The 19,673-nt window shown below is 44.2% G+C and overlaps 1 protein-coding gene across 3 annotated transcripts in view; it reads left to right on the top strand.

Moving 5' to 3' along the window:
- Positions 1 to 19,673, top strand: part of FAT3 (FAT atypical cadherin 3) — a 523,627-nt gene that overhangs the window by 489,951 nt on the left and 14,003 nt on the right. For all 3 annotated transcript variants that reach the window (XM_047823754.1, XM_047823753.1, XM_047823752.1), the window contains 2 exons: positions 3,278 to 3,746; positions 18,337 to 18,490. In XM_047823754.1, coding sequence (XP_047679710.1) covers positions 3,278 to 3,746; positions 18,337 to 18,490 — 623 coding nt within the window. The remainder of the gene's footprint in view (positions 1 to 3,277; positions 3,747 to 18,336; positions 18,491 to 19,673) is intronic.

Below are 19,673 nucleotides of genomic sequence, written 5' to 3'. Positions count from 1 at the left end.
GTATCTTTCCCTGCTCTCTGAATTATGCATTTCATTGAACAAATTGCCCACCTGCCTCCCCCAACTCAGCACATCATTTCAGATCATTTGTGTAGATTTTTTTTTTTTACAGTTTCATGCACAGTGCAATTTCTATTAAAATATCTTACTGTCTTCTGCCCTTCTCTTGCTCGCACGTGCACATGCTCTCTCTCAAAAAGAAATAAAAGAAAAAAGAAAAAAAAGCTTGCCCTCTGATTTGAAAAAGCTTTGTCCTCTTAAAAGAGAGATCCTTTCAAACTGGGTAAACCCTATTCTGAAGACAGAGAAAAACTAAATATGATGAGAGCATGAGTTTCCAGTATGAATGGACTCAAACATGAAAGTGTTCTCTTACGAAAAAAAAAAAAAAAGAAAGAAAGAAAGAAAGTGTTTTCTTCTCTCCCCGGCGTAATATGCCTGTGAGATAGGAAAAGATGAACTTTTGCAAGGTAGCCTTTGATTATCAGCACTCTAGTGTGTCGTCTAAACAAGGCTTATAATTCCAAACGCCTAGAATTTTGAGGCTACAAATCGCTTTTGTTTTCAAAAGGCTAAGGATGATGTAGGCACCTGGCTTTCTCTTCATTCAGCAGCTCGCTGCTGTTATTTTTTTTCAACAGAAAAGAAAACTGTACTCAGTTTAGTACAGTTTAACTGTACTGTCAGTATGGGATCGTTTTCTGTTCCTTAGTTAAAGAACTTTGATGTACCTGAGTACATTAGAGCTATAATGGTTCTCCCAGATGAATTTGCAACCTGGTTATTATCCCAAGAGGTAGGGAGTAGGGTTGGGGAGGGGAATGGACTGAGTAACATATTAATTGAAGATATCCTTTTACAATATCTTAGATGAATTGCACCCTCACCACCAGATTTTCCTTGATAGTCTGGGGACACCACTTTGTAGCCACGGAGCATAACGGCAGCTGGACTGTGCCGGAAGGAGGAAGTCCCCAAAGTCGCATTTGATCATTTTATTACTTACATTGAAATAAAAATATGGATATTACCCAGGAGTTGTTACTGAGCAAGTATGCTGGTATGATTTACAATATCCATTCAGTCCATTTTGTTGAACCAAAAAAATGACCAAGGCAACAGCACAGATTACATATGAAAGCTCTCTGAAAAGAAATAAATATCTGTCTCCAGTCTTTTTCCACTTCTTTATCCACTTGTGTTTCTGAGTGGAGTACGTACGTATGTGTAGCTAACCATTCTAGAGTGGACATGGTCTCCAATCGCTGTTCTCCAGAGAAGGGTCCCAGGCCCAGAGAGGCCAGCTGGTTCTCACCAGGCTACACGCCAAAGCCTGAGTTAGAGTCCTCATTCACAAATACCCAGGGCTCAGGGGATAAATTCACACTGCCCCCTGACTTCCACATACACATGGTTCCGTGGTGTAAACTTTCTATGCAGGAAGAGAGGGTGCCAGAGAGTCCACAGAGGCAGAAAGGAGAGTCCCTTAGAATCAGTTGTCTGTGGAACACACCGAAGCACAGGTAGAGAAATACCCATTTGTGAGAATGAGTGATACCATGAAAACCCCCATCAGGCTGTCCTAGGCCAAACACACTTTGGAAAGAGTGGGTGAGTCTGTTTCTGTGCATCAGTTTGACACTTATGCCTCCTTAGCTCTTAGAGACCTGGAAGGTCTGTCTTCCCTTCCTTTCCCTTCCCTTCCCCTTCGCTCTCTCTACAAGTTTGTGTTCTCTGCCCGGGTTTTGGGAGAAGACCAATGTCAGCAGATCCTAAATAAAGGCCAGCTGCCTTTGGATGTCTCAGACGCCAGCCTTCACAAGACCTTTTTGCTGGGTCATACACAAAGGCCAGAAAAAGGACTTTTATTTCAGTCTCGGGAGGTGAATCCTTTCAGGGCCCAGTATCGGTTTGTCACGAGGAGGGGGGTCCAGCATCATTCCCTGGATCCTCAAGCCACCTTGCATTTCTGAGAAATGCAGATGAGGGTGGACGATGGGGTTCACAGACTGGCCCGTGTCCTCAGCAGCAGTGGAACCTGGGTCTCCATGGAGGACCAGTCCCTGGCCAACGGCTGTTCACCAGCCACCATGTTCAATAACCCACACTTCCTCCCTGACTTTGATGTCCCCTTCCAGTTAGTTGGCCTCCCGGAACCGACTTGGATGCCCTCCCTGCACCAGTGCAATCAAAGAAGCAGGCAGGTCTCTGTTGTAGCTGACCCTAGACCAGGGGCTGGGAATAGTTAACCAGAAAATCCTTCTGGAAGGCCAGATGTCATTGAACACATGTAGCTATATTCTAAGCAAATGGCCAAGCCCTGAGCACTCTGTGAGGTAATCTTAACCTAAATGATGAGCAGCAGTCCTAAAGAACTGTTTTAAGAATAGGCTAGTGTGTAGGGGCTTCTGGGTGGCTCAGTCGGTCGAGTGTCTGACTTCAGCTCAGGTCACAATCTCACAGCCTGTGAGTTCCAGCCCCACGTCGGGCTTTGTGCTGACAGCTTGGAGCCTAGACCCTGCTTCAGGTTCTGTGTCTCCCTCTCTCTCTGCCCCTCCCCCGATCTCTCTCTCTCTCTCTCTCTCTCTCTCTCTCTCAGTAATAAATAAACAATAAAAAATGTTTAAAAAAAAGAGTATGCTAGTATTTAATATAGAAGGGTTTTAAACTCTTAATTATGGATGAAGCTGGGAAGTAGATCTTTTATTTCTACCTGGCCTCTTTCTCTCTCCCGTAGCACACTCACACAGACTTACTTGTGGAATATATACATATTTCTATGCTTATTTGATTTATGGCAATCTGCCCCCTAAAACATAAGCCCCAAGAGGTCAGAGGTAGTAACTCTTTCTGCTCATGGTGGTCTCCAGAGCGCTTAGAATACTGCCTAGCAGATGTTCAATAAACATCTGTAAATAAATATAGAGTTTACAGAAATCATTCCTGTGGTGGTAATAACTAAGAAGGGTGCAGGGAATAAACAGACCCCTCAACAAGATATTGCTGTGAGATTCCGAAGGGCAGAGGTCCAAAGAATATGAACACTCTGAAATATAATTGTGGATTTGTGCAGCTGTGCTCATGTTACTAGTTGCAAGATTTGTGACATTTCAGGCGTGCATTTGCATGGCATATAACGGGTAGAGATCAGACCGTACTAGATTTATGACTGGATCAAAAGCACTGTCCATCCTAGAGCCTTCCTGGGAACAAGGTGTCCGGGAATGTATTGCCAGATGCATACTAAAAAGCGCTCCCGTGCTCGTTCCCCACACAGATCGTGGACGGCAAGCTGTGGTTCCAGCTGGACTGTGGCAATGGCCCGGGAATCTTGGGCATCTCGGGCCGCGCCGTCAACGATGGGAGCTGGCACTCGGTCTTCCTGGAGCTCAACCGCAACTTCACGAGCCTGTCCCTGGACGACAGCTACGTGGAGCGGCGTCGGGCGCCCCTCTACTTCCAGACGCTGAGCACCGAGAGCACCATCTACTTCGGGGCGCTGGTGCAGGCGGATAACATCCGCAGCCTGACCGACACGCGGGTCACGCAGGTGCTGAGCGGCTTCCAGGGCTGCCTGGACTCGGTGGTGCTGAACAACAACGAGCTGCCGCTGCACAACAAGCGCAGCAGCTTTGCGGAGGTGGTGGGCCTGACCGAGCTAAAGCTGGGCTGCGTGCTCTACCCCGACGCCTGCGAGCGCAGCCCGTGCCAGCACGGAGGCACCTGTACCGGCCTGCCCTCGGGGGGTGAGTGCACTGCACCCAGGCACCTGCCGGGCGGGTGGGGGTGGGGCGGCGGGCAGAGGGGCTGGACCACCCGGGAGGGACTCCCTTTTACAGGCATAACCTACTCCTCAGTGACAGGAGTGTTCACCCAAGATGCTGGCCAACCTTCCTACTCCTCTTTGGGAAGGTCCGGGAGCTTGGCAATTATAGGAGCGTGCGGTTTAACGCTTTTGCAGCAACCCACAGACACGGGGCAGTGACCTCAGGAGTCCGGAGATGCTATCACGGCTGCCCCCTCCCCTGGGCCCTCCACACTCTTCCAGGCCTGGGGAGGACTAGGACCCCCTTTTAAGTATTTGCCCCCTGGAAACAGCTGTGTGTCACTGGAGAATGACTGGCTGCAGTCTGAGTCACTGACATCCCCACACAATCCTTTGTCGCTCAGACATACGACTTCAATAGAAGCTAAAGGGAGGGAAGAGTGGAACCCACCACTCCAGAAATGGAAGTGCAGTGGCGATGTTTTGGAGCATGCCTTTAAAATATGTGTATTGAGGGGCACCTGGGTGGCTCAGTCGGTTAAGCATCTGGCTCTTGGTTTCCTTTCAGGTCATGATCTCACGGTTTCGTGGGTTCGAGCCCCACATGGGGCTCTGCGTTGACAGCACAGAGCCAGCTTGGGATTCTCGTCTCCTCTCTCTCTCGCTCTCTGCCCCTTCCCCGCTCGTGCTGTCTCTCTCTCAAAATAAACTTAAAAAATATATTTTTAAATAAATTAAAAATGTGTATTAAAAATAAGTCTAGTGGCACTTCTATAAAGGGGTGGAAAGGAATAAAGAAAGGGCACTTTACGTGAAATCTCAGGGTGGAAAAACAGTCAGTGACGCCATGATGATTTACCCCAATAATTTTTTCCCCCAAAACATATATCATGAAAAAGAAAGAACAGGGTAGGTCAAGAAGGTAGGGGAAGGGTACTGAATGTTTCTAACATTTCTAATGTTTCTCCAGGCCTGGGAGTCTGAAAATGAAAGCGTCCCTGACTTCCCCAGATGTGGTCTCTGCGCTAACATAAACTAGGTCAGGCACTCGGCGAGTCGAAGGCTCGCCTTCCAATAGCCCAGCCACCGATCACACTTCAGCTCCTTTGCAGAGTCTCTCAGCAGTAGTGTGATTAGCAAATTTAAACCTTCCTCACAAATCACTTAGAGATTCTGCTGTGTGCATTACCATCTAATGTTCGTGAAGCCCAACTCCAAATTTAGAGTCCATTTTATTATTAGAATGTTATAAACTGTCCATGAAATGATGCACTGCCGAAATACAGACACCAAAGTTATTTAGACTTGCATATGTTACTGCCACAATGAGGGCCAAGTGCCCTGGGGGGAAATTTCTGCCGTCTCGATTTAAGAAATCTATTTGCTGTTTTTACTGTCTCAGCAGTATATGTAAATAAAGGGTTGTTATGGTGCCATAATTCCCGAATGATGGGCAGTAACTATACTTCAGTGGTTCTATAAACCAGCCCATTATGACAAGTCATGGCCAGTTTTTCACCAGGCAAAACAATTCTGCTAGTATGAGCCATCCACGATATATAAAAGGAGCATATAATTAAATTGGGTTGAAATAGAACACCACTCCATGTCAAATGCTGGGTACATAGCCACAAATTGTAACATACTTTTAACGATGGCAGGACATTGTTTTTGCTGGCAAAGCTATGGGCTTCCACGATAGGTTATCTTTAAAATAATAATAATAATCACTGTATTAAGGAAAAAGACTAAGGAATCTTGCTCTTCAGCATGCATTTTAATTGCTTCAAATCGGTGAGCTAAATATTCTGTGCAGGTATGTTAATTAAGTGAGTGTGACTCATACCAGCACAGATTTCCTCTACTTTTTTTTTTAAATGTTTACTTATTTTTGAGAGAGAGAGAGAGAGAGAGAGAGCACATGGGGGAGGGGCCAAGAGAGGGGAACAGAGGATCTGAAGTGGGCTCCTTGCTGACAGGCTGACAGCCCCAAGCCCAACGGGATCATGACCTGAGCTGGAGTCTGATGTTCACCTGACTGAGCCACCCAGAAACCCCTCTTCTAGTTTTTAATCTCTTTTAGTTTAACCAGATTTCAGCGCTGAGGACCTACCTGCTGTATACTTTTCACATGGCCTAAAGAACTTGCTTTCCTCTCCCCAGAGGCCCAACCTGGCCTACAGGTTACATTCTCTCTCATACTCCTCTTTGTCCCCTGCTCCCCACTTGGCCCATGATTGGGGTTGAGATTGCGATTCCACGACAGGTGATCTTTCTTCCAAGGTGACAGAGCCGTTCAGCAGTGCAAGTCTCCTTTGTACATGGAAGCTCATGTTTTTCTAAAACAGAGAAAGTATCTTTCTTCATCTCCTCATGTAGGCACCTCTTCTCTCAAGCTTACTATACCCTTGGAGTTGTGGAGGCCCAGTGGCTCTTACCTCAGCAACCGCCACGGCATGGTCCAAATGCAGCCGTCCGGGGGTCTCATGCACAGCAGTACTGAACCCAGGGCCAACAAACTTCTCACCATTCACCGGGAAATCCAAGAAGTGGGTTTTTGTTGCTTCCCTGGGGAATCAAAGGCACAGAATTCCACCTCTGATGTGTGAGGAGGTATTTACCCACTTCCTGGCTATTGGGATTGAGACCCTGGCTTCTCAGAAAAGAGGAGAGGGAATCCATTTTCTTGCCACCATTATCTGTTCATATCAGAGGAATTTTTGTCTAGGTTCTCATATCCTCTGCAAATTCCTGAAATTGGTGCCAAATAGTAAGGGGGGATAAAAGCAAGAAAAGAAACAACCAATAATTTGGCCTTTAACTCATCTGTGAAACTGCAGCTAATTATAAGGTTATTTAAAAAAAAGGGGGGGGGTATAATCATCCCAGTTGTGAGTGATGATTTAAAAAGAATAAGACTTGAGTCATTAATGAAAGAATATTCATGCCTTGAAGAATTCCTTCTGGCTGCAGGGGTATCTAATCACAGAGAGAATCTTGCTTCCCCAGATCAAAGGCTAAGATGCATGCAGTATTCAAAGAGGGAAATAGGGCTACAGAAAGTAGAGTGAGGTGCTTCAGGTATGCCTCTGTGCAAATGCTGATGACACATTTACTTGACTGGAAGTCTTGCTGCTGTTTGAAGCCTGTAGTCTATGTTGCTTTTAAACTCCGGAATGCATAGTTTAGTATAATCATCCCCTTGACTATTGAATGCTGGAGGATTGGTCATTGGCTCTCCTGGTGACAGACTTTGCTCTTCAACTGTGACTCTTCTAACGCATTGTTCTAGAGCCTTCCGAGGTTGTTGGTTTTTTTTTTTTTAAGTTTATTTATTTTGAGAGAGAGAGAGAGAGAGAACGTGCACCTGAGCAAGGCAGGGGCAGAGACAGGGAGAGAGAGAGAGAATCCCAAGCAGGCTCCATGCTGTCAGTGCAGAATCTGACGTGCGGCTCAATCTCACGAAGCGTGAGACCATGACCTGAGCCAAAATCAAGAGTCAGACGCTTAACTGAGCCACCCAGGCATGCCCAAGCCTTTAGAGTTTTTAAAGCAGACAACCCACAGCAAGAGGCATTTTCTTTCAGAGAGGCAGGATTCTGTGCTAACCACCCCCAAACCCAATCAAACCCTCGGTATGAAGTGGCAAGGGAGCCGCGTCTGCTAGCTTGGAATGACACAGTCAGTGGCTTTGACCAGTGTTATAACTCTAGCTGTCCCAAGAGCAAGCCATGGGAACCTCAGGGCACTTAGAGCCCAGAACACTAACTTGTAATAAGAGTGTAAATATGACTCTGTAAATCAACCACAGAGGGAAGGCTCTCTCTTGTTAAAGCCTTAAAATTATATGTATTTCATAAACATGAACTGGAAATAGCAACCGCTGTGGAGAAAAAGTGGCCTCGTCCCTCTCTGACCCCTGCATTTCCAGACCCAGTGGGTAGGGAGCAACCCACTGAGGACCCACAGTCTGGATGAGGAGTCCTCAGTCCTCCATGCCTTATCCTGTTCAACTCAAGCCCCTTCCTGGAAAAACCTATTTGAAGCTAAGCTATAATTTGGCAAAGCAATGCAGCTAACCAGGCAGTCACCAGGCCAGGAAGAATCATTCTGCCTGTTTTGCATGAGCTTAGAACCCTAACTCTTAAAGTAAGAAGTTGGTAAAATTTTAAATGGTAAGAGTTACCATTTAATAGACTCTTGCTAGTCTTGGTACTTGCCGACCTTGTAAGTGCTCATGCACTGTGACAATTCTTACAGTGCTCTGGGGTCGGTACTGGTCTTCCCTCCTCTTATCCCCATTTTACAAAAACACAGGCCAGAGAAGTTAATCACCTAGCCCAGCATCACACAGTAAAGTGAGGAAGCCAAGATTTGACTTGGTTTATGGAACCACCCCTCCCCACCCCCCGCCAGCCTGTGCTCTTAACCTTTGTTACTTAAAATGTGTTCCAAGAACCAGCAGCATTGGCATCACTACAGATGTTACAAGTGTAGTGTCTCTGATCCCAGCCCAAACCCACTGAATCAAAATCTGTATTTTAACAAGATCTCTAGGTGATGTACTGATATCTTTCTCTGTCTCTGAACTGCTCTTTTTTGTTTGCACGTATCATATATAGTCGTTCTCAAACCCTGAGATGCATCTGTATCACCTAAGGACCTTATTAAAATGAAACCTTGTTATAGAAGAGTCTCTTGATTGTTAAGGGAAAAGGAGAATTTCTGTACTTGCCTCCATCATTTGTTGCCCATGTCAGAGGAGCCTTCTGCTAGATCACTGAATCATATTCACAAGTTCCTAAACTTACTACCAGGAAAAGTTTCTCAGTGAAAGTTTTGGGGGGAAAACACACACACACACACACACACACACACACACACATCTACAAATCAGAATCTCAGAATCTGCAAGGGTAGAATTCAGACATCTCTGTGTTTAACAAGACTCCAAGGTACTTCTATGCACATCTGAGTTTGAGAATGACTGACATTTGGGAATCCCAATAACTCTGTATTTGCAGGAATGTGAGTTAGTGAATTCCAGAAGAGTTAAGCAGACATTGGATGTTTAGGAATCGAATGTCAGGTACACAGCCTGCATTTGTTATCATTGCTTTAGTGTAAAGATTGAATTTTGCTCCCCAGATAGTCAGGAGTTTGATGTTACCCTGTACTCCCCTTTGAAGAGAAAAGTGATAGTGTCTACTCCCTCTAAAAAAGTTGCAAGCGACAAGTTCTTGGATGTTGTCAAGAGTTGGCCATAGAAGTGTTTTCAGCAGTAAAGCTGCCCAAGATCTTTTGGGTGGTGTCTTACTGAGTATTTTGTGTCCTTAACTTGTAAGGGTCTAGATAAACTCAGGCCTTCAAACCTTAAGTAAATTCTGGGGTCCCATTGGTCTCTGTGACCAATGGATTCCACTTGTGTGGCCACACAGCTGGCTTAAGGGAATTGAACAGGGTTCCTGGATGTGCTCAACCCACTGGCCCACTGAGCAGAGCAGGACAGACAAGGGAGAAGCCAGACTCCCAGTGAATATGCTGGATAAATCTTTTCTAAAGATTTTATTTTTAAGTAATTTCTGCACCCAATGTGAGGCTCAAACTCACAACCTTGAGAGCAAGAGTCACGTGCTCTGGCAACTGAGCCAGCCAGGCACCCCTATTGTGGGCATAATTTGACTGAGCTTTGCAGCTGATGGGGAAAAATTTTTTTTTCTGGGTGGCTGTCTTCTAAATACTGAGGTACCTTTTTTTGGTACTTTGGAAAAAAACCTTATGGTAACAACATTAATAATGTAGATACTGATAAAAAGGAAAAAAATACCATCAAAACCCTGAAACAGTCAGGTTATGGGCAAACACAAAAGAACATGCTGGAAGGTGAGAATTTACTGGGTGCCTAATGTTGTTAACACACTGCATGTTTCCAGATCCTCAAAGAAAATGTTAGAGGCTCAGCCCAATATACAGTGTATGAGATGTGAGCAAGCTTTCCTGGGAAAAGTTACAGGTCTCCCCTTCAAAGGCCATTATGTAAAAGAGAAAGAGAAAAGTCAGGTAACTATAAGTTGAGATGGCAAAGTCCCGACAGAGGCCATGATCTACAACAGGGCTCACCCTGCTTATGATTAGCATCTCATGTGGTAATGCGTCCACCAGTCTTCTCAATACTTCTTGAGATTCACACAGACTAGAAGTTTCAGGATTTCCCAGTATTCAGCCTAAAAGTCAGAGTAAGAAATTCCCATGGCTTTCAGTTGTTTGGTGGATGGGTGACACAGAAATGAAGCTGATTTCAGAATCCATAGTAATTACAATAATGACAACAATGAAGCACCTAATGTTTGTGTGCTACATTGTGGTTGATGAATCCAAAAGCCTTATCATCCTCTATGAAGTGGGGATTAGTGAGGTTCAATTATCAGATAAAAATAGGGAGGTTCCTGGAGGCCAGGCGGCTCGGCTGTGATCATACCCCGCTGGTGGGTAACAGCCAGAACTTAAAAGGACGCAGGGCCTCACTGCCACCTCACAGCTGCCTCCCCAGATCATGGGAGCTCTTGGAGTTTCTAAACGAAATCCGTAATCCAGCAAGCATAGTGGTTGATGCCGACTTCAGATCCCAAAGGCCAGTTCACGTTTGTCATTACTTCCACCTTTGTGCACCAGGCAGATGTTTCCTTATCGAGGCAGCCAAACCCGATCAGAATCGTGTCACCAACACTGGAGAGGAGGGCCGAGGGTTGAGGCCATTACCTGGATGAATCGGGTTGGAAAACGACTAATAAGTCAAAGGAGTGAGATAGAAATGATCTTGATTATTTGCCTACACAGCCCAAACTTACTCTATAATTGCTTAAACCGTTTCTATTTTTTGCATTTAATAGGTTTTGCAGTGTTCTTTGCGCAAGGGAAGGAGGGGGCATGTTAAGTTTGTCCGGGTGCACATTTCAAAGCCATCTGCATCTGCTATAGCTGGAAGGATCGTAAACAAGAGCACAGCTTTGAGGCAAAGCTTAAAAATACACTTCTCCTTTTGCCAGGATTGGGGGGAGAGAAGCGATCACATTATCTTTTTTTCTTTTTAACATGCATCTCGATGCTGAGAATATGATTGTCTTTTTTTTAAATCTGGGAACTGGTTTTAAGTGGTGCCTGCCAATTATTGACTATGTAACTTTGAGTAAACCATCTTAGTTCCCTCATTTATAAAATAACTGTAATAATAGTACTTACAGGGTAGGGTTTTTATCAAGAATTAAATGACATAATGCATTGACTGTCCTTAGCATTTTTCCTAGTGCGTAATAAGCTATCGTTCTTGCTAATGATTTCCTTATGTGACAATTCTCCCCTGACCCAGAAAAAAAAAAAGTACTCTTTTTAATAACACTGGGATGTTATCCACTGCATTGTATTTTTCTTTTACATCTACAAAGTGTTACAATATTATTTGTGGTCAGAGAATGCCTGGCTATCTCTTGAAAATCTGTTTCCTTGATTTGTGTTTTATACCAACAGACGGCAATCTTGGGAAGAGCAGTAACTTTATTATGACACTATTTTACTATTTAATGATTATTTGGCTCCCAGAGGAGGGTCTGATGTTGTCCATCATCTGTATCTCCTTAGCTGCCTGGCGAGTTGTGGGGACTAACCCCAAGCCCCTCCTCATTCCTAGCAAGTGATAAGTTCCTGCTCACTGTCAAGCTTCAGTGCCAATACAGTCTTACAGATGTACTTGAGGATCTGAAAGCCTGGACTTAGGCTAAAACTCTATCACTTACCAGCTATATGTACTTGAACAAGCCACTAACCTCTCCAGCACCCTCATGGCGTTGAAATGTTAATGGAGCTGCTTATTTTTCCTTCATAGGGTTATCGTGGCCCTTCATAAAGTGACTGAGAGTGATTTAAACCACTATCGTATCACTATGGCAGGGGTATTGATATTATAAAATTATTAATAATAGGGCCTAGACCAGGATAATGAGATGAGAAATAAAACCTTGTGATAACAGGTTACATTGATCAACAAGCCTCTTTTGTTGTCTATCTAACAATAGATATCACTCTTCTTTCTTTTTTTTTTTAATGTTTATTTATTTTGAGAGAGAGTGGAAGCGGGGAAGGGGCAGAGAGAGAGGGAGAGAAAGAGACTCCCAGGCAGACTCTGTGCTGTTGACATAGAGCCCCACATGGGGCTCAATCCCATGAACTGTGAGATCACGACCTGAGCCGAAATCAAGAGTTGGATGCTGAACCAACTGAGCCGGCCGGGCACCCCTCATTCGTCTTTCATTAAAACAAAAATCTGACCACCTTAAAATAAAGTCCATTTGCTTTTCCCTCTCATCGTGTCAACGTAAAAGCTGCAAATTTCAAGTTGTAAAAGCAATATTTTTCCAAACGTTTTCTACCTCCTTTGCCCCGGGGGTTTGAGATCGTGAGAGCAGGTCCTAGACAGCTTCCCTCTGCTTTTGATAAACAGAAGATCCAGAGAGAGTGTGTCATGAAGCACAATTGTTAAAAATGCAATTCAGGACGATACTGAACAGCTTAGGTGTGGAGCCAGATCCGTAGTGGCATCGCGACCGCGAATACGCCATCAGCTTCTTTGAACCCTAGTTTCCTCATCTAATCAGCTTCTCTGAAGCCCAGTTTCCTCATCTAGAAAACAGAAATAACAATCGCACCTTTTACGTAAGCTTGTTTTCAGAACGTATGCGTGAATACACAGAGAGTGCCTAGAACTGTCCCTGGCACAGAGTTTCGTACGAGTCTTAGCTGCCGCCATCATTCTCTTCATCCTCTTCTTCCAAATGGGTAGCAAGTTTTCTCAGATGTCACACAGAGCTCCTCAGTCGGGCATGGTTTCCTCCAGCCTACATCCAGCGTCCCCACTCTGTGCTCCCCTCACACCCTGTGCCTACTCGCAAGGTAGTTTTGTACTTGTCTCTGTTTATACATGGTGTATTTCTGTCTGTCTCCGCGGGGACTGCCACGGTCCTTATTCCAGGGTGTGCCGGTAATCAGCTCTCTAAAAATAAAAGCCCTGATTTGCAGTGTCTGTTGATTTCTGTGATGTAAATACTCCCACCACGGCTGATGTCAGGCTACCGGTGGTTTAATGAGTGGCCTGCCAAATTCCCGAATATTTTACGGTCTGTTCTCACATCCCTTTGAGCTGGCTCCGGCACACCACTGCCTATGGCTTAGGCATTCAGTCAGTGAATAGGTTAATCAGTCAGGCTGGCGGCTGCATCCAGTAGCACTAGATATCCCACAAAAGATAATGAAAATGACAAAATGCAGAAGGAAATGTGTGGGAGTAAAATAGTGCACTAGAGGTATTGCCTCATTTTAAATTCTGATTTTCCAAGGCACTGAGACATCAAATCAAAGAAATCAAACCCATGACCTTAGTTAGAATCCAGTTTCCATGATAGTAATTCAAATGTCCCTTATTCCCAGACACTCCCTCTTTGTGCCTCCCCTGCCGCCTGCCAACTGCCTCTGCTATGGCTTTATTTGGGAAATTGTCAAGAGCTTGCCAAATAGAAGCTGGAGAGGGAGGAGTTTTACCTGCAGTGACCTACCTTGCCTTAGATTCCCCTTCCTGGCTTCCCTCCCACCTCGTCATCGATGTGCTTTCGAGTCCTATCCTGTGGTTGTGTCGCCCCTCCCTTTAGTCAAGGAAGGAATCTAACTCAGCCTCACAAGTGCCTCTACCTCTAAGCAGCATGCTGTTCTGGCCAAGGACTAGCCAGGTGACACGAAGAAGCATTTTTCCCAGTTCTCACCGCTTTCATCAAGCCTATTCAATTCCATTAAGGCGAGCGGCTTCCCAAATTGGAAAGAAAACAGCTTCCAAGTCAGCATAATGTAGCTCAATCATACCTCAGACTACTATATCCTGTCCACAGACATCAGGCCGGCTGCCTTTGGACTCAATAGTGGTCTTTCCTTAAGAGGCCATTCCCTGATGTTTCATTGGTATAGCATTCAAGAGTATTTGTGTCTCTCTGAGCCTCCATCTCTGGCCCTTTGTGTTTCTTGGTGAGACTACTCAGTCCTCCTCTTGTGAATGGAAAGATTTCTCTCTTGCCTCCTGCACCTGCCTCCTGAAGATGAGTCTTTCTTTTCTGAACCTGCGAACACCCACACGATCCTAATGTTCTGCTGTACACGAGACCTCTCTGTAGTGTGGGTTGAGTAAACATAAATGAGCACGTACACTCTTTCAATCTATCGATGTTTGACTGTCTTAAACCAATAGAAATCAATCTATCGGGGCATCTGGCTGGCTCAGTAGGAAGAGCATGTGACTCTTGATCTCTGGGGTCATGAGTTCAAGCCCACGTTGGATGTAGAGATTACTAAAATAAATAAATAAACTTAAAAAAAGAGAAATCAATCTATAACATCCCAACATCAGTCACTGGGGAGCAGAGATGAGCCCAAGAACCCTTCAAATAAGAGTGAGAATGGTTATTTACAGCATTTACAAAAGATCTTAGCAATGAGGAAAGCCTTATTACTTCCCAGTAATGGCGGCAGCTTGCTGTCACAACACCACTACCACATGAGTAAAGGCATTTTTTTATTTACTGTTTATTTATTTTGAGAGAGAGACAGAGCATGAGTGGGGGAGGGACAGAGAGAGAGGGAAACAGAATCCAAAGCAGGTTCCAGGCTCTGAGCTGTCAGCACAGAGCCTGACATGGAGCTCAAACTCACAAACTGTGACATAGGGACCTGAGCCGAAGTCGGACACTTAACCAACTGAGCCACCCAGGAGCCCCTGTGTAAAGGCATTTTAATAAGCCATAAGCTGGAGGAGGGAGGGGACCTGAGAAGGAGACAACACCAACACAAGCTTTGAGGGTGAGAGGCAAACAGAGAGATGGTAAGGGAGAGGGAAGTGAAGCTTTGTTTTCTTTTTTTCAGCATTTATTTATTTTTGAGAGAGAGAGCATGTGTGTGAGTAGGGGAGGGGCAGAGAGAGGGAGACAGAGCATCTGTGAGCACAGAGCCTGATGCGGGGCTAGAACTCAGAAACTGTGAGATCATGACCTGAGCCGAAATCAAGAGTCAGCCACTTAATTGACTGAGCACCCAGGACCCCTAGGAAATGAAGTCTGAGAAGCTGAAATGCTGACCAATAAAAGGGGATCTGGGAACTGAATCCCCAAAAGGCTCAGGAATTGGAGGCAGCCACTTCTAAAAGGGGAAGGGATAGGGAGAAGGGCTTAAAATAAGAATTGTTGAAAAGTGAGTTTAAGAGGCAGTCAGAGCCCCAGATTCCCAATCTCTCTGCATGGCCACAAAACCACTCCCCCCACATCCTGGCAGAGCCCACAGGTGATGGTGAAATGCAGGGGTGAGAAGACGCCAAGCAGCCGGCACTTGGGGGACAGGGAGGTAAAAGTAAATCTGATGTGTTCATTGCATGCTGAGACCCACAATCAGCCCTCCTCTACCACCACCCAGTCCCCTGAATGTGAGAAACCAGGCCTTCACTCTCCCTCTGAGCAGGTGATAAGGGTCATTACTGGTGAAATTCCCCAAACCAATGGTACTAATGCAGTATCACAGTTGACAAACCCCATTCATGTGCTCAGAGCTTCCCATCAGATTTCTGGTTTCCTACCACTCCCCTCTGCAATCTGAGCTGATAAGGAAGGATTGCTGGACAAGATAGAAAATCCTCTAATTTGGAAGATACGGAATGTATCAAGCTTCTCCAGAAAAACAGAATAGGTAGGATGGATGGATGGATGGATGGATGGATAATAGATAGGTTTTAAGGAATTGATTCATACAATTGTGGGACTGGCAAGTCTGATATTTAAAGGGCAGGCCAGCAGCCTGGAAAATCATGTAAGAGTTGATTTTGCAGTCTAGAATTTGAAATCAAAGAGCAGGCCAGCAGGCTGGAAACTCAGGCAAAATTTCTATGCTGCAGTCTTGATGCAGAATTCCTCCTTCTTAAGGTCATCAACTGAATGAGTAAGGGTAATCTGCTTTACTTAAAGTCAGCTGATTGTGTTAATCACATCCACAGATACCCTCAGAGCATCATCATAGATGGTGTTTGCCCAACATTTGGGCACCATAGCCTAGTCAAGTTGACACATAAAATTTACCATCACAGAGACCAAAACAAAGAAACAGAAAAAAAGAACTTGGAGAAAACTATGCAGGAAGAAAACTTCATAAATATATTAATATCCTCAGAGAGATAAGAGAAGATATTATAACCACAAAACAGAAGCAGGATGCTCTTGTTTAAAAAACAGAAACACACACACAAAACCTCAGTGAACAACAACAACAAAAAAAAAGCCCTTGGAAAACGACAGCATAAATGAAAATCTCAGAAGTTGTTTCAGAAGATGAGAATCTCTCAGAAAATACAGCAAAAACCCACAGAGATGTAACATAAGAAAAATAATTAGAGGAAGATTCAGGAGATCTGAGATCCAAACCATAAAACTTCCATAAAGACAGAACAAGGAAAACAAAGGAAAATAAATCATCAGTGAAACGATGAAAGAAATGTCCCCAAAGTTAAAGAACAGGACTTCCCAAAGTGCCCAGTGTTGGTTGAAATAAACCCATACTAAAGTATATCATTGTGCAATCTCAGAAAGCTGGGGGCCAAGGGAAGAACCTCCACGTTGTCGGAGAGGAAAAGAAACCAGGCCATGTACAAACTTCAGGAACCGAAAGGGCCTGGGATTTCTCAAAGGCCACATGGAGGCAATTACTCAGAGTTTTGTACTCTGCCTACCAGAGAGGGGAAAGAGTGGAGTAGTAATGTAGGATTCAGCTATGCAGGGTCTCACAACATTGACCTCCTGTAAACCCTTTCTGGGGAAGCTACTGTGGAATGTGTCCTGATGAAATAGAGTCTGCCAAGAAATTAGGAAAACAGGTGATACCACAAACACTAGCTCCAGCCCAGCAGAGGGCGTTCCCATGACAGCAGCCCCACAGCAGGACGAGGGGGCACTATTCAGGATGAAGCCAGTCAGACCTTGAGGAAAGACTTCTCCAGGAGATGAAAATATAGAACACCAGTGAAACAGAGATAACACAGAAAGACCTAGTCCATGAAGAGTTTGGTGTTGAATTAACGATAAGTACAGTTGACCATTGAAGAAAATGGGGTGAGAGGCGCCGAACCCCCACACAATTGAAAATCTGGGTATACCTTTTGACTCCCAAAACTTAACTCCTAATAGCCTACTGTTGACCAGAAGCCTTACCGATAACATAAACAGTTGATTAACACGTAATATGTATGTTATATGTATTATATCCTGCATTCTTACAATAAAGTAAGCTAGAGAAAAGAAAATGGTATTAAGTTCCTGAAGAAAATAAATTCACAGTACCGAACTGCAAAAGATTCACACATACGTGAACCTTCGAAGTTCAAATTCATGTTGTTCAAAGGTCCACTTTTCTGTTCACTGGGATGCGGAGCTGCTGTTGTACAAAACAGAACTTGTAGAACTGACTCTTTACTATGTGGATATATAGCTTTAATTTTTTTTTTTAAAAAAGGGATTTAAAATGTAAGTAGGGAGAAAGAAAGTCCTTACTAATTATTCATCCCTTCTATCTCTGAGAGGTAAATAATGCCATTGCCCTCTTAGAATCTTATCTACTCTGATATTTGATATTCTTTGCAGTAGGGATATTACTATCTCTTTCCTCATGATGGGTTCAGGAGTGGAGAAAGTTGGCAAAGATGTGAAAATCGGGATCCAAATATGGGGGCTGGGTAAAGGCTGGGATTCTTCCATCTCCCTGTGCGTATGTCAAACTGAGGCTCAGTTGCTATATATTTAAGTTGCTATATATCGTTTTACCTGTGCTCTCCTCTCCAGGTGGGGGAGTGGGGTGGGTTGCAAGTGTTCAGCCAAGGAGAAAGGGCATGGGGGTGAGAGAGGTCTTCCAGAAACGAACCAGCATTGTACCTATGGTAGACTTCTCCTCCCCGGAAACATCCTGCCTTTTATGTAGTCGTGTGCTGGGCAAAGCATCTTCGTCCTGTCTTGGTCTCTGCTCTTGGAATCTTGGGTGTCTCTTACCATTCTCGCTAGCATTTAGGTATGTGGTTAATTCGGTGCAATTAACTAGTGGGGGATCCAAACCGTTACTTGGCATTTTTGTGGCAAATGTGTCCCAAGTTCAAAATAACAATTTGAGGGGTGCCAGGGTGGCTTAGTGGGTTAAGCATCTGACTCTTGATTTCAGCGCAGGTCATGATCTTACAGTTCGTGAGTTCGAGTCTCGCATCAGGCTCTGTGCTGACAGCACAAAGCCTTCTTGGGATTCTCTGCCTCCCTCTCTCTCAGCCTCTCTCTGTCTCTTCCTCTCAATTTCAAAAATAAATAAACTTTTAAAAAGTAACCAATTTGAAAATCATCTTTGGAACCTGGGCCATGCCAAAGATTTGGTTTAGGAAGTAGGAGGGCGCATCGTGGCCAAGTCCCTGCACTCTGAGCACTGCCAGTGGCATCTGTGGTTCATGAGGTCCTTTGTCTCCCTAGGCTATCAGTGTACCTGTCTCTCACAGTTCACCGGGAGAAACTGTGAGTCTGAGATCACAGCCTGCTTCCCAAACCCCTGCCAGAATGGAGGCTCCTGCGACCCAATAGGGAACGCTTTCATCTGCAATTGCAAAGCTGGGCTCACTGGAGTCACGTAAGTGAGATTGTGCAACAGTCTTTCTCCCTGCCGCTTCTTGTCCCCAAGAAAGCAAAACAGTAAACAACTAACTGGGATAAAAGATTTACCACGAGCAGGCCAGGCAAAGGGTTAATATCTCTACGAAAAGAGTGCTTACAAATGGCTTAAATCTTAACTGGGATTATCTCTGGGTAATGGAGTTACTGGTAATTTACATTTTTTACCTTATACTTACCTATATTTGCAAATTTTTACGTAATTGCCGTGTGTTCTCTGATTAGGAAAACAATTCTTTTAAAGGGAATCATCCATGACCCCTAATAATTCCAGTATCATTCTGAGGCAGACATGCTTACCCGTGTCCCCAAAAGTCATTAACTGGACTCTACTGCCTAACGTTTTATGACCATTCTGAGAAACTAAAACATACCTCTCCTTTGCATACCTTTTTTTCCCCCCAAGAAATGAGGGAAATTAAAGTGTTAGCCAAATGGAAAGGGAATGGTTTAAGCTCTTAGTAAAATGCCACTTCCAACCATCCTTGATCGTTTGAGAAGTATATATATGTAATCTCAAGCAAGTGATATTCTAATTACAGATCAGTCTTATGTATTCATTAAAGCAAATCTCCCGAGGACTTTACCAGGAAATACTTAGCTGACTTTGAATCGTTGGATGTAATTTAAAGTAATAAAGCTGCATTTATTTTTAAATACTCTGTGATTCTAATTTCCAAATGACCTGGCCTCAATCTGTTCAAATTAGGGACGTTTGACTACATTTTAAAAGGTGGATTACCAAAGATATAAGTGATCGTGCCTTTTAAATGAACACATCAGATCAATTGCTGAAGCAGAGAAAAATGAAGAAGGAGAAAGAAGGTCCATGTTCTCACATAATGTTAAACTAAGAAAGAGTAAGACTCAGATGTTTTTGCCTTGTAATTATACTTGAAGTGAGTCGTGGATTGCTTTAAAGAGAATAAAATTGATTTAATTGTTTTTCATTAGAATGTTTTAATCATTCTTTCCTGATAATCTATATTAGCATTAACCTTTATCGTAAGCACAGAATCTGTAAAATACATAGATATGTAGCCCTGTACCTACCCACCTACTCCCTATTTTGCCCACGCCCTCTAATGCACCTATGTGTGGGTGCACACACACACACACACACACACAGTTCCCAGAGAGAC

This window comes from Prionailurus viverrinus, chromosome D1 (genome assembly GCF_022837055.1).
Source record: "Prionailurus viverrinus isolate Anna chromosome D1, UM_Priviv_1.0, whole genome shotgun sequence".
In the NCBI taxonomy this organism is placed as follows: domain Eukaryota; kingdom Metazoa; phylum Chordata; class Mammalia; order Carnivora; family Felidae; genus Prionailurus; species Prionailurus viverrinus.
This window is presented reverse-complemented; position numbering and strand designations above follow the sequence as displayed.